At 49.1% G+C, this 13511-nt stretch overlaps 1 protein-coding gene across 1 annotated transcript in view; it reads right to left on the bottom strand.

Annotated features, from left to right (window-relative positions):
- LOC143955471 (uncharacterized) overlaps positions 1 to 11883 on the bottom strand; it is a 38932-nt gene extending 27049 nt beyond the window's left edge. Inside the window, exons 1-8 of the mRNA XM_077465513.1 lie at positions 10520 to 11883; positions 9707 to 9815; positions 9445 to 9579; positions 9251 to 9356; positions 9037 to 9134; positions 8782 to 8923; positions 5719 to 7388; positions 1906 to 2591 (exon numbers count right to left, since the gene is read on the bottom strand). Of these exons, the coding sequence (XP_077321639.1) occupies positions 1906 to 2591; positions 5719 to 7388; positions 8782 to 8923; positions 9037 to 9134; positions 9251 to 9356; positions 9445 to 9579; positions 9707 to 9790 (2921 nt within the window). The 5' untranslated portion in view covers positions 9791 to 9815; positions 10520 to 11883. The remainder of the gene's footprint in view (positions 1 to 1905; positions 2592 to 5718; positions 7389 to 8781; positions 8924 to 9036; positions 9135 to 9250; positions 9357 to 9444; positions 9580 to 9706; positions 9816 to 10519) is intronic.
- Positions 11884 to 13511: the final 1628 nt, after the last annotated feature.

The following is a 13511-nucleotide window of genomic DNA, read 5'->3' as shown; positions in this document are numbered from 1 at the left end:
AAACAAAAAAAAAAAAAACTATGGTCAATTTGATACCCAAAACCTAAACCCAAAAAACTCTTAGAACTTCAGACTTCTGTGAAAAGTTCCAAAGTGCGGCAATTCAGTGCTGCGAGTGCCTCTCCACTTGTGCCGCGTACACACGATCAAACAATCCGGTGGAAAAGTTCGGCAAACTCAAGTCCGCCAAACAATCCCCCCGTGTGTAGCCTCCGGCATACTTTTTTGACCCGAAAGTACGGCGGACTTAGAATGCTGTGTTGCACTCCAATCTTCCCGCCGTACTTTTGAAATGAGCGTACTTTTCCCGCCCGGAGAAAAGTCCGCTCATTTTGAGCGGGTCTCCAGGTAGGCGGGGCCCGCGAAGGAGACGTCGCTGGTCCCGCCGCCTGGTATGGACTTAAAGGGGAACCCCAACACTGAAAAAAATCGGCGTGGGGGTCCCCCCAAGTCCACAACAGACCGTTGTCTGAGCACGCTACCCAGCCGGCCAGGAAAGGGGGGGCGAGCGAGCGCCCCCCCTCCTGAGCCGTACCAGGCTGCGTGCCCTCAACATGGGGGGTGCCTTGGGGAAGGGGGGGCGCGCGGCCCCCCCACCCCAAAGCACCTTGTCCCCATGTTGATTAGGACAAGGGCCTCTTCCCGACAACCCTGGCCGTTGGTTGTCGGGGTCTGCGGGCGGGGGGGCCACCGCCTGTAAAAGAGCTAGAAGAAGGCGCGGTGGCCCGGCAGAAGAACCGAAGAGGGGGACAAGACCCCCGAAGTCGGAAGAAGAGGCCGGCGGCGAGGAAGAAAGCCAGACTCCTCCGCTAGCAAAAGAGCTACAAGAAGATAGCGGAGGAGTCCGGCGAGAAGACCGGAACGGAAGACCCCCGGAGCTGTGCAATAAAGTATTTTATCTCGTGTGTTGTGTTTTTTTTGTACTTTTATTTTACAGGTGAATGGGTAGGGGTACATTGTACCCCATACTCATTCACATAGGGTGGGGGGCCGGTATCCGGGGGCCCCCTTATTAAAGGGGGCTCCCAGATTCCGATAAGCCCCCCGCCCGCAGACCCCGACAACCAATGGCCAGGGTTGTCGGGAAGAGGCCCTTGTCCTCATCAACATGGGGACAAGGTGCTTTGGGGTGGGGGGGGCCTGGTACGGCTCAGGAGGGGGGGTGCTCGCTCGCCCCCCCTTTCCTGGCCGGCTGGGTAGCGTGCTCGAACAAGGGTCTGTTGTGGACTTGGGGGGGACCCCCACGCCGATTTTTTTTCGGCGTTGGGTTTCCTCTTTAAGTCCATACCAGGCGGCGGGGCCAGTGACGTCTCCTTCGCGCGCCCCGCCTACCTGGAGACGCGCTCAAAATGAGCGGACTTTCCTCCGCGTGTGTGGGCGAGTCCGTTCATTTCAAAAGTAGGGCGGATAGTACGGCGGACTTAGTACGCCGTATTAGTCCGCTCAAAAAGTGCCGTGTGTGGGCAAGTAGCCCGTTCGGAAAGTCCGACGGACAGTCTGGCGGGAAGTCCGCCAGACTAAGTACGTCGGACATACCGCTATGTGTGTACGCGGCTTTGGTGTGAAGAGAAACCATGTAGGGGTTAGAACTTCAGTGAGTTGTGTCCAACGAGATAGCTCTGGGGGTAGAAGGATGTAGAGGAAATGTGTGTCCAGTCCCGAACTAGGATCCCCAGTGAGCAGCGACTCTAGCAAGAGAAAAACTGCAGTCTGAGGTATAGTAAACAAACCCTGTCCCGGAGTTAGATTAATCTCCCACCTACAGTTAATAGGAAAGACCTACGTTGGAGACTCAGGGGTCAACTAGCAACAACTTCGGACGGTAAGACCCAAGGGGCTATATAACAGACAGATAACTGAACAACGACTCCTCCGAACTCAGATCCAAAAGAGAGACAGAATCACCTCAGGCCGTCCAGCCAATCAATTGCATCTGCCGGAGAATCGAAGAACCTGACCGAGCCGTTATGGGGGACCCGGAGGCCGCTGGGGTACAACATGCTGTATTTAATGTCCTTTTCGCGTTGGCGCTTACGGACATCGTTGAAGGACTTCCTCTTGCGCTGCAGGTCGCTGGAAAAATCCGGAAAAGGATGTTTGCGAGCTGCGGAAAGAATCCTGTCGCGATCCCTGAAGTTGAGGAAGCGAACCAGAAAGGGTCGGGGATTCGCACCAGAAATAACGCATCCCGTGGGGACACGGTGGGCACGCTCAACAACATATGTCGGAGAGATATCCGCGAGGCCCAGCAGTTTTTTGAAGAATTCCTCTGCAAACTCTGCCGGTCGGTCACCTTCCTCCCCCTCTGGAAGACCCAGGACACGAACATTGTTGCGTCTTGCCCTGTTTTCTGCATCGTCTGCTTTAGCGACAAGCGACTGTACTGTGCGTTGCAAGTCCGCTATAGTATTGGAGTGGGTAGCTGTTAGATCTTCAGTGGCAGAAATTCTGGATTCCGATTCAGTCAGCCTACCCCTGATCTTGTCCAGGCCATTTCTAATGAGGTTGCATTCTTCGGGCAGGTGGTCTATTCTCACCAGCATAGAGGTCTTGCTTTGTTCAATGGCAGCCAGGATCACTGCAGTGCTGTCCTAAGATGGTGGGGCAGAGAGGGCCGCACTCGGGGAGGCTTCAGACTCCATGGCTAATTCGGTCAGCAGGACTTGCAGCCTCCCTATAAGAGAAGGGTCAGGTTGTGTAGCTGGCGCAGGGGCCGGATGGCCTGGTGCTGATGCGTTTTTGGGCCGGTGCTTAGGGCCCATGAATCTGGGGGTCAGTGGTTGGCAGTGCAGAGCAGAGGAATAGTCAGTCACAGGATAGTGGGCCCCCCACAACCGCACAGACAGTTAGTCAGTCAAATAAAAATATGTGTTCCACAGGAGAACTCACCAGGGTATCGATGCAGCACTGGCCTCAGGGCTCCAGTCTCGTCAGAGGGCAGCTTTCAGGCCCAGAGCAGTGGCCAGGAGAGTACCTGAGGTAAGCCACACTTGTCCAGTCCTGGAAGTTCACAGCCCAGCAGGGGGAGAATAACCAGCCGTCCCCGGTGAGCGTACAGGTGATGGCAACTAGAAGGGTCAGCCTAGGGCACTATGCAGGAGAGGCCCAGGAAGCCAGAGTGAAGGCAGGGGGGCGATTGAGATGCTGACCACCAGGCCTTCCCTGTCAGCCTGAACCTGTAGTCTCTACAGGCTGCTCAAGCCTTTTTTTGTCAGGATGGTAGAGGTATGATGGGGGTGTGCGAGCACAGCAATGTTCCCACACCTGATGGCAAATCAGGCCGGCCGCGGCGCTCCCCAGCTGGCCGGCGTTGTAGGAAAGTGTGGTGGGCTGGAGGCTTCACCAGGCCGCACTAGGCCGCGGCGGACGAAGGAAAAACAGCCCGTGGATCAGCAGGCTCCGCTAAACAGACCACTGGGTAGACCGAGTGGTGATGGGACCCCCTACCTCTCTTCCAGGCCAGTAAAAGCTCCCTCGCCGGCTGCAATGAAGGCAGATAGCGACGGCCGCCCTCGCGGAGGATCGGCGGTTCCCCAGGCCCGATCCTAGCAATATATGCACGGGGGAGCAGCAGATGATCTAGGCATAAACTGTAGGCAGGTATTTAGGCAATATTCGGGTATTTTTGCAAGGATGGCAAAGGATTGTATGTAAGGATGCCCGGAGCTCCTCTCCTACACGTCCGCCGCCACTCACATCCGGACACGCCCCCCCCCGTTCTGCTTGTTCTTGATTGGCTCTCTCCCCCTCACAATGAGGCTGCAGGGGAGGGAACGCGACAGTTGGCCTGTGTCCTATACGACTGCCACTCGTATCATGCAGTGAAAAGGAGAGGGAGGGGGAGGAATCCCCTGCAGAAGCTGACAGGCTCTCTCTACCTCTCTGGAGAGCCTGGGCAAAAAGTCCCACACTCCCCCCACCAAAGAAACTTTGGTCCCCCCAGATAACAGTTCTTAACCTGGTACATGCTTTCAAGTACACACGGAGAGAAGCAGGTTAATGTAACAATGAGAACCTTAACATTTTTGTAGTGGTAACCCCGCAGGGGCTTTTGAAAGTTTTGGTTGACCTTTCACCTCTGCCAAGCCCGTCTTTCACCTCTCATTCACTCTTGAGACAATGAACAGTCATATGCTTGTTTTTTTTTTTTTTTTTATTGAGGGGATTTAATCCTGGATGGGTTAAGGCGTTTATGGGATGCCCAAAGATGAATAGTTGGATCAGTATATGACCAATTGGAACATCTATGTATACTTCACAACTCCAGTCTCCTCCAGCACATCACTTGCTTGCAGACTGTTATGCCCTGTACACGCGGTCAGAAATTCCGACAGAAAAGGTCGGATTATGTTGTCTGAAAATCTGATCGCGTGTGGGCTCTATCAGACTTTTTCCCGATAAAGTAGGATCTAAAATTTTCCAACTAAAAAAATCAGATTGGACTTTTTTCCGATTGTAGAGAATTCCGATCCTACAAAGTGCCACGCATGCTCAGATCAAATTACGAGACCAAAGCTATTGGCTACTAGCCTCTAAGTAGTCCCGTTGTACGCAACGAACATCACCACGTTCCAAACGATCGGATTTTCCGACCACGCGTCCCAACGGATTTTGTGATCGGAATGTCCGACCGTGTGTACAAGGCATTACTCTCTCTCTCTTCACTGAAGGTACAGGTAGCACATGGTTAGGCCCGACACTGACACAATCAGGCCTTAGCAACGGCCATCTGCAGGCAGGGACCACGGGTCCCTTTGACGTAGCAACAACAGTAGGAAAAGTCTTTGGTGCTAGCTGACCTATGGTGGACTACTGCTCCTAACCTTCAGGCCCAAAACTTGTATTTTAACATCGGAGCTCCCCCTAGCTGCAGCCTGGTTAATAGCATTGCTAGGAGGTCTATTCATTGAGCTGCTCCATACTTCCCATCTAAAACGTCTTAGGGGGGGGTCTATTCTTTAAAAAAAAAAATGTACATAGGCATTCACCCCGTGAAAGTGCATGTACATTCCTTCTGTGGGAATGGGGGGAAAAAGAACGAATTTTATTCGCCTATTTGCTGTGCTTATTAAAAAAAAAAAATTCCATTTGATTCCACATTTGGCCTCTAGATAGCGCCAATTCCTATGATACTTAGTTCCAACTAGTAGCCAAATGTGGTATTTACCATTTTCAGCCAATGGTTGGTTTAATACTTCATTGTCTTCTGTACTTAGAAGTGCATGAGTATGATCTCAGTTATTTTTTTATGAAACCATGCCCGACGAAGGAAACAACGGGGTCTATATGTAGGGGACATTTATTTTGCAAATAAGACAAGCACTTGCCCAGCCATTACAAATTCCGGCCATTATTTAATTAACGCAGCGATTTCCTATCATAGTCAGCGCCATCTAGTGTCCATAATGAGTTTTTTTTTTCCCCGATATGCCTCCATCAGGAAAAAATATCGCAATTGCTCATTATGACCACTAGATGGAGCCAATGATCATAGGAAATCGCTGTATTAAATAATATACATTCCAAATTCGTCACAGCCGGGTGAAGGGTGGTTGTCAAATTCGTCCAACATTTAAAAATAAAATAAAAAGGCCTCTAAGCTTTGGTGAAAACTTCCACCACAAGATGTACTTCCATAATACATCTTGAGGGATCGTGTGAGACCCCCTGATGTACAGGAAGACAGGACTTCAGTGTGGAACATTTCCCTCACTCAGGACAGGAAAGTGGCTTCTTCCTCTTGTGAGATTTCTGATGTCTGTAAAGATTGGGCTTCTTTGAAAAAGATTTCCCGCACTCGGTACAAGAATACGGCTTTTCCCCCGTGTGAGACCTATGATGACTGGCAAGTTCTGATTTGTCTACAAAACCTTTCCCGCACTCCGAACAGGAATACGGCTTCTCATCTATGTGCAATTTCTGATGTCTGCAGAGACGAGACTTCTCTGAAAAACATTTGCCGCACTCGGGGCAGGAGTACGGCATGTCTCCCTTGTGCATTTTCTGATGTACATAAAGATTGGTCTTCCGTGCAAAACCTTTCCCACACTCAGGACAGGAATACAGTTTCTTCCCCGTGTGCGATGTCTGATGTCTATGAAGATTGGACTTTTGTGAAAAACATTTTCCGCACTCGGGACAGGAATAGGGCTTTTCCCCCGTGTGAGACCTCTGGTGTTTGACAAGTTCTAATTTTTGTGCAAAACATTTCCCGCACTCAGAACAGGAATATGCTTTTTCCCTAATGTGAGACCTTTCATGTCTTAGCATTTCTGATTTATCTATAAAGCATTTCCCGCACTCAGAACAGGAATGCGGCAACTCGCCTGCGTGCCATTTCAGATGTTTGCGAAGATATGACTTGTCTGAAAAACAATTCCCGCACTCAGGACAGGGGTACGGCTTTTCCCCCGTGTGAGACCTCTTATGTTTGACCAGATGTGCTTTTTGTGCGAAACTCTTCTCACACTCGGAACAGGAATACGGCTTCTCACCCGCATGTATTCTCTGATGTCTTTGAAGATTGTACTTGTCTGAAAAATATTTCCCGCACTCAGAACAGGAATGCGGTTCCTTCCCTGTGTGAGACCGCTGATGTTTAGTAAAATCTACATTACGTTTAAAATGTTTCCCGCACTCAGTACACGAGAACAGCTTCTTTCCCGTATGAGATCTTTCATGCACATTAAGTTTGGATTTAAAACGGAAACACTTCCCGCACTCAGTACAGGAAAACCTCTTATCCTTTGGAAGGACGGCACCGTCCCGCACAGTCTGAGGTTCTTCAGGATGAGAGGAATACGATGGTCCGGCACTGTCCCTCACAGTCTGAGGTTCCTCGGGATTAGAAGAATACGATGGTCCGGCACCGTCCTTCACAGTCTGAGGTTCCTCGGGATAAGAGGAATACGATGGTCCGGCACCGTCCCACACAGTCTGAGGTTCCTCGGGATAAGAGGAATACGATGGTCCGGCACCGTCCCGCACAGTCTGAGGTTCCTCAGGATAAGAGGAATACGATGGTCCGGCACCGTCCCGCACAGTCTGAGGTTCCTCGGGATAAGAGGAATACGATGGTCCGGCACCGTCCCGCACAGTCTGAGGTTCCTCAGGATAAGAGGAATACGATGGTCCGGCACCGTCCCGCACAGTCTGAGGTTCCTCGGGATAAGAGGAATACGATGGTCCGGCACCGTCCCGCACAGTCTGAGGTTCCTCAGGATAAGAGGAATACGATGGTCCATCTACACTGTGTGGTGCCGGATGGACATTTGAGGTAGTCGGGTTTTCTCCTGGACTATACTGTGTGATGTCCTCATCTTCTACTTCAGAGTCTTGGGACAAAGTGAGACAATCCTCTGAGGTTTTCCTCATCTCCCGTCCATCTACTAAAATAGAAATATAAAGATTATTACTAGACATGAGCTGATTGGTTCCCCTAAACCAGGACTCCGCCCACATCAGGCAGCTTTGTCCCGGAGGATCTTACAATTCCCCCCTCAAGGTAACTAGTAAATGGGTCCTCTGATCTCCTACCAGATCATTTCTTTATTCATGGACCTTAGTCAGAGAGTGAGGAAACAACGAGAACTGTCTTCTATAGGAGTGACTGCGAGGAGATTAACGGACAAGTAGGCGCACCAGTCAGGATCTGGATTACACTGTGGCACCCTGGATGGAGGGTTGTAGTTCCAGTGTAAACCAGCAGGTGTCACCCAGCAGCTTCTAGTAATCGGTCTTCACCTGATGTTGGCTGCTGGGAGGGTATTTAGTCCCTCCTCTGCTAATACATTTTGTGTCAGTGTTTTTCTTTGCTAGTCCGATGATTGCTCGCCATCTTTCCTGCATCTGATCTCTTATCTAGTAAATGGGTCCTCTGATCTCCTACCAGATCATTTCTTTATTCATGGACCTTAGTCAGAGAGTGAGGAAACAACGAGAACCGTCTTCTATAGGAGTGACTGCGAGGAGATTAACGGACAAGTAGGCGCACCAGTCAGGATCTGGATTACACTGTGGCACCCTGGATGGAGGGTTGTAGTTCCAGTGTAAACCAGCAGGTGTCACCCAGCAGCTTCTAGTAATCGGTCTTCACCTGATGTTGGCTGCTGGGAGGGTATTTAGTCCCTCCTCTGCTAATACATTTTGTGTCAGTGTTTTTCTTTGCTAGTCCGATGATTGCTCGCCATCTTTCCTGCATCTGATCTCTTATCTAGTAAATGGGTCCTCTGATCTCCTACCAGATCATTTCTTTATTCATGGACCTTAGTCAGAGAGTGAGGAAACAACGAGAACTGTCTTTTATAGGAGTGACAGTGATGAGGGGATTATAGGACGAGTGTCCCCTCCCCCTCTATCACTCATTGCCATCTTCCCAACACAAGAAGTCCTGCACTTCCTTATTTAGTCCATGATTTAGTCATGAATAACAGCGGGGCTGAGCCCCACCAGAGGTCAGAGAGTGAGGATGGGGGGAGAACAACCAAGATAAAGACTGGACTGATCCTGAAGACCCATGACACGCAATGCCTATGGTGAGAATCAATATTTTGCTTCCAGCTAAACTCCAGAATTTCCAAAAATCCAGTCTAGAGACATAAATTGTGTCGGCAGCACAGAGAAGGAAGATTATCGGAGAGAAATCCAGGAATACAGGACGGGGAACACAGCTCAGGAAAGTGACCAGGGGATTACAGGCTGATATCACCCAGCCCCCGCCCTACTCTGGACCAATCAGTGAGCAGTATGGGTGGAGGAATGGATTTAGTGTTAATGACCCACCTGTGCTGATCTCTGTAGGAACGACCTCCTCTACAAACGTCAACGTTATTATTTCCTCCTCCATAGTTTGCTGATCATCCCTCACATACGTCTCTTCTTCTTCTGCATTACCCTCAACTGTTATATCTAACATATTTTCACCCTAAACCAAAAAAATGATAGAAAATATAATCTGTAACTTAATAGGTCACATAAAAAATCCACACATTATCTCCATGAGTTCATGGTCTACTGTAGATGTTCCATTCCACCAACCTTGTAACTGTCAGATACTGTGTGACCTTCCTGTGTGGAATCCCGGGAATGCAGAGGATGGGGGCATCTCTCTGGTGGGTTCCCATTACTGGATCCATCTGTAGGAAACACACACACTGACTGAATACATTGTTTCTATGTGTTTATCAGATGATGGGGGATCTAGGTGGAGCCTCCGTACTGCTCTCTCCTTTACAATAAAGTCTCCTCTTACCCGGTGATGTGAGGGGCGGCTGATTGTCCATCATGACGTCCTTGTAGAGATCCTTGTGTCCTTCTAAATACTCGCGCTCCTCCATGGAGAAATAGACAGTGACATCCTAACACACACAATGATACAGTCACCATCCAGACACATCCCTTGTCTGTTACTGGATAATATCCCAGAATTCCCAGAATCCTCCTCACCTCTCCTGCCAGCAGCTCCATCATCTTCTTGGTGACTTCTAGAATCTTCTCCATGTTGTGTCTCTCAGGGTTTAGGGAGCCACATGGAGGCACTGTGATGGTCACATAATCACCTGGCTTCAGAAGAGGAAATCTCTGTATTGGGGAACCAATAGGAATATCATGTTAGAATCCCATAATCCTTCTCACCTCTCCGGTCAGGTCTGTGTTTTATTAATAGAGATAAGAGTGATGTCATGTGACCTCCCAGAATCCTCCTCACCTCTCCGGTCAGCAGGCAGATGATCTCCAGAGTGAGGTTTAGTATCTTATCAGTCACGTGACTCCGGTCCTCCTCCATCCTCATTGGTCATGTGATCTATGCCGGTTTCCTGTAGACCAATAATTGATAACAGATCATTATCTGGACTGTACGGGTTGTATAATATTAGGATGGGGATGTATGGGGGGATAATATGAGGGACAATCAGTTTGCTGGTTCCTGTGTATTTGGGGTCCAGGAACCTCTTCCCCTTATATCTAAATAACACGTCTGACTCTGAAGGGCTTAATCTAGGTTTCCACACTATCATACCTCCCAAGATTTTGAGATGGGAACGAGGGACACTCAGTACCAAACGTATGTAGGCATAGGACACGTCCCCAGCCACATCCCCTTAAATGGGAATTAGCCCCCCCAAAAAAGGTTCAATAAATCCACAAGTACGTTTTTTTTTAACCAACTACTATTCCTTCATATTGGCTTTTAAAATGTACAAATGCAGAAATTTCGAATTTGGATGAAAGGTTTAGCACTGGGAAACACTTTTTTAAAGATAAAAAGTGCATTTTTTATACAGTTATAGTGATCAGACCAACATGAGGGACAAATGATGAGGACAGAGGGACATCACTCCAAATCAGGGACAGTCCCTCGAAATCAGGGACATTTGGGAGCTATGCACTATATATGTGTGTATCATTATCTGCAGGAGATAAAAGACGTCACAGTGACTATGGAGGAAGAGGACGGACATGACAGAGAGGGGGGGGGGGGGGGGTTACTGGGTGTAAATAGAAAATAAGATCTTATTACCGTATCTCCTGCCTGGTCCAACAATACAGCCTCTTTATTTCCTGCCGACTCACCTCTCACTCGGAACTTCCTGTCAGTACCGACATCACTTCCTATCTACCATAGAGACTTCCTGTCTGGGTAGATAAGAGATCACCATCTTGTGGAGCTCAGAGAAACTGCAGCCCGGAGAAACATCTCGAAGGGATACAAATATATTACTGCCTAATTCACGCTTTCTCAGCCAGGGTTCCTCCAAAGGTTTCTAGGGGTTCCTTGAGCAATAAACTATTTCTGTCTCCCAGTAACAATTGGCATCAATGATCTGTAAAAGGGGGCAGTCTTCCCACTGATGATACTATACTATACTCCAGAGGTGGTTCTGGCCAGCTCAGTAGATTTAAAAAAGTCCTGGAGTGGATTCTTTCCCAAATGTACATAATATAACTGGGTACTGACATTTATAGGTAAAGTTGATTCAAGGAAAATCAGATTGCGTCTTGGGGGATCGGGAAGGAATTTTTTCCCTCCGCTGGAGAAAATTGATCATGCTTTGCTGGGGTTTTTCGCCTTCCTCTGGATCAACTGTGGGTATAAGATTGTATATATGGGATTGTATGTTTTATTTTTATTGGTTGAACTAAATGGACTCCCATTGGTCACCAACGTAAGGGACCACTACACTGAGCTCCGAGTCAAACCTCTGACTGAAGTAGCAATAGCACTATGAAATATGGCAGCTTCCCACTTAAGCTGGTTGTGGCCAGCAACCGTCGGCATTCCAAAAACTGATTATGTATCCCCACCCGGGATGCAGACCCTCACCTGAGTATACAGCCTGGCTTCCCAAGAAAAGGTAGGAAAGGGTAGGGGGTGGGGAGTGAGTATGATCCCTAATAAACCATACCAGGCCAGTTGGAAAGTTGAACAAGTCCAGTGTATTCTCTCGTATCGGAGAACATGAGGGATCTGTACAACATAAGGCATCAGGAAACATATATCTGTCTGTAGAACACAGGGGAGATATTGGAAATCTAATTCCTGGTCACCTGGAAATAATCAAAAGTCCATCCCAACCATGAGATTGGTCAGAGACTAATTGGTATCATTCTGTGCATTGCCAGACTAGGTCTTGGTTTCATCGTGAAGGTTGGAGCTGCTCATACCATATGTAGCCCTCGTCTACATCATGGATCTTTTCTTCAGCTGCTTAGTAAGTATGATTAAAAATCTTCATAATCCTATAGAAGGCGATGGGGTCCTGAGTAGTCAAAGAAAGGCCCGGCACTTCAATAGTAAAGGAAGAGGAGGTCTGGTGACATGGAGAAGAAGACTTTGGTCAGTCTCTGGATCTTGTGGGAAGCAAGCAAAATCTCGGGCCATTTCAGAAGATCTTACACGGCCATGGCTCGCCTTGCTGACATTCAGTGGCGACACAATCTGCCGGGCCGACGTCTTATTTGCCATTGCCCGATGCGATGGAACTCAACCTTCTATATGCTTGATAGGCAACTCCAGCAGAAACATGTAGTTAACGACTACCTGTATGAACTCTGCGGCAGAACAGGTTCTGGGGAGCTTGTTTTTTTTTTCACCGCACCAGTGGCTGCTCATGCAGGCTTCTGTGGCCATTTGATGAGATCGCCAAACTGTTCAGTCGCAGCCATGGAGCCATCAGTGACATTGTACCTTATGCCTTTTTTATGGAGCGTGCATTGCGTTGTGTTATTGATCAAGCCATGGAGGAGCAGGAGCAGGAAGATGAGGAAGTCGCAATGCTGGATGAATTCCCAGGGGGGGCTACTCTATCTGAGACAAGTCAACAACAGGAGTCTGAAGAGCAGTCAGAGGAGGATGGTTCCGGGGCGGATGAGGAGGAAGAAGAGCATGCTTTAAACCTTTCTGGGATCCCTGTTGTGCGTGGATAAGGAGAGGAGAATGAAGAGGACGACATTATCCTGGATGATGAGCAGGAGCCAGGCCACCACACCGCTTCCAGTTTAGTGCAAATGGGGGCCTTCATGCTCCAGTGTCTTAATAGGGACCCCCGTATATAAAGCATAAGGGTCAAGGACCAGTACTGGGTGGCAACGTACTTAGACCCCCGGTACAAACACAAAATGGCGGAAATATTACCGCCGTCACAGAGGGCTGGCAGAATGGAGCACTTCCAGGCCTTGCTTCGAGAAATGCTGCATTCTGCTTTTGCGTGCGCTGGCAGAGGAGCAATTCCCACTCCCAGAGAAGGAGTTGCGGGTACCAACCCAACAGCGCCTGCAAGAAGAGGCCGGTTTGAAGATGTGTTGGTGACTTTGGATATGAGGTCATTCTTTCAGCCGACCCATCGACAGGTGTCATCCGGATCCAGCATCAGGGAACGCCTAGACCGTCAGGTGTCCGACTACATCGGGTTAACGGCCTCTGAGGAGTGATGAACCCCTGGACTACTGGGTGACCGATAAGCGTACTCGCCTAGCTCACGACAGTGTTAACTACTTCACATTTCTAAAAATGAATGAGGCATGGATCTCGGAGGAATTCAACACTTGTGACCAGTAGACCATGTATATGTCGATAAACAATTTTTTTAATCGAGCACAGAGGGCTGTCAGAATGGAGCACTTAAAGGCCTTGCTTTGAGAAATGCTGCATTCTGCTTTTGCATGCGCTGGCAAAGGAGAAATTCCCACTCCCAGAGAAAGAGTTGTGGGTACCAATCCAACAGCGCCTGCAAGAAGAGGGCGGTTTGAAGATGTGTTGGTGACTTCTGATATGAGGTCATTCTTTCAGCCGACCCATCGACAGGTCTCATCCGGATCCAGCATCAGGGAACGCCTAGACCGACAGGTGTCCGACTACATCGGGTTAACGGCCGATGTGGACGCTCTGAGGAGTGATGAACCCCTGGACTACTGGGTGGGCAGGCTTGACCTCTGGCCAGAGCTTGTACAATTTGCAATGGAACAGTTGGCTTACCCCTTGTCCAGTGTCCTGTCCGAAAGGACGTTCAGCG

This window comes from Lithobates pipiens, unplaced genomic scaffold (assembly GCF_037356315.1).
Source record: "Lithobates pipiens isolate NorthernLeopardFrog02 unplaced genomic scaffold, aLitPip1_a1.2 Scaffold_35, whole genome shotgun sequence".
Taxonomy (NCBI): domain Eukaryota; kingdom Metazoa; phylum Chordata; class Amphibia; order Anura; family Ranidae; genus Lithobates; species Lithobates pipiens.
This window is presented reverse-complemented; position numbering and strand designations above follow the sequence as displayed.